The sequence below is a fragment of the Aspergillus saccharolyticus genome (genome assembly GCF_003184585.1).
Source record: "Aspergillus saccharolyticus JOP 1030-1 unplaced genomic scaffold BP01scaffold_86, whole genome shotgun sequence".
NCBI classification, from domain to species: domain Eukaryota; kingdom Fungi; phylum Ascomycota; class Eurotiomycetes; order Eurotiales; family Aspergillaceae; genus Aspergillus; species Aspergillus saccharolyticus.
Genome location: NW_020290696.1, coordinates 1 through 1,224, shown reverse-complemented (window position 1 = coordinate 1,224; position 1,224 = coordinate 1). Strand labels below are relative to the sequence as shown.

The window sequence follows — 1,224 nt, the reverse complement described above, 5'->3', positions numbered from 1 at the left end:
CATAGTCTCTGCCTCTTCGTACCTGCCCTGGCCGGAAAGAACTAGACCAAGGTTATTAACGCTGGTGAGGGTGTCTGGATGCTCGAGCCCCAGCACCTTTTCTCCGCCTTGTAATGCTCGTCGGTGCATAGTCTCTGCCTCTCTATACCTGCCCTGTCCGTGAAGGATACGACCAAGGTTGTTGACGATGGTGAGTGTGTCTGGATGCTCGGGCCCCAGCACCTTCTCCTGCCAAGTAAGAACATTTTGATACATTTCCTCTGCTTCAAAGTATCGTCCGTCGTAATACAAGCAGAGCCCACAGTTCTGTGCAAGGTCGATGACATCCTTATGGCTATTATTCTTTCTATTCATAGCGTACTGTGCATGCGGTATATAAACCCGCCACAATGTTCGATTCGTCTGACTGACATCTGACAATAAGTCACTGAGTCGTAGGACTGCGTTTCGGTCCCAATCAGACAGTTGTTTGCCTCTTCTAAGCCACCCTCGCGTGGCCAGATGGACCAGACGATGCATGTCAAATGCCAATCCATCTGTACGTTTTGCGATCAATGAAAATGCGTGCAGGATCCCGATCGCGTCAGTCTTCTTCTTCCGCGATAATTCCTCATAATCTGGCAAGAGTGACTGAGGGATATTCTTCGGGTCCACACAGGCCATAAATGCCAGATATTCAAATGCAAGAGAACTGCGCCGACGGATTTGTTCGAACGAAATAAGCCATGTCTTGGCCACTGCATTCTCAATATCGTGATATCTGCCGCCATCTTCAAATTCTTCACTCAGGAGCTCAATCACATGTTCGTCCTGGTCGTATAACAGTTTGTTATACTCTGTAAGGGATATTTCCATCTCGTTGATATATGCCGCGGCTTGAGCAATTGCCAGTGGAAGATAGGTAAGCTCCTGCAGCAAAGTTGACAAAGAAGATTCATCATCTTTAGTTAAAGCAGAAATCGCCAGATACTTCCGCATGATCTCTGAGGCCCCTGACTCATCCATCTCCGGTACCGGTACTATATTCTCTCGAGCAACCGTTGTGGCCACCTTGCGATCACGTGTCGTCCAAATAATAGCCCCATGCTTGCTTTGGGGCATGTAATCCAGCAATCGCTTACCGCCTGCTTCAGCGGTAAGGGGGGATGTCCACAGATCTATATCGTCCGCATTGTCTAATACCAGCAACCATTGACCAATGCTTTCATCGCTGAGAAATGCTTG

General features: G+C 48.4%; 1 protein-coding gene across 1 annotated transcript in view; it reads right to left on the bottom strand.

Annotated features, from left to right (window-relative positions):
* Positions 1 to 1,224, bottom strand: part of BP01DRAFT_233230 (uncharacterized protein) — a 2,329-nt gene extending 1,105 nt beyond the window's left edge. The window contains exon 1 of the mRNA XM_025571223.1: positions 174 to 1,224. Coding sequence (XP_025426058.1) covers positions 174 to 1,101 — 928 coding nt within the window. The 5' untranslated portion in view covers positions 1,102 to 1,224. The remainder of the gene's footprint in view (positions 1 to 173) is intronic.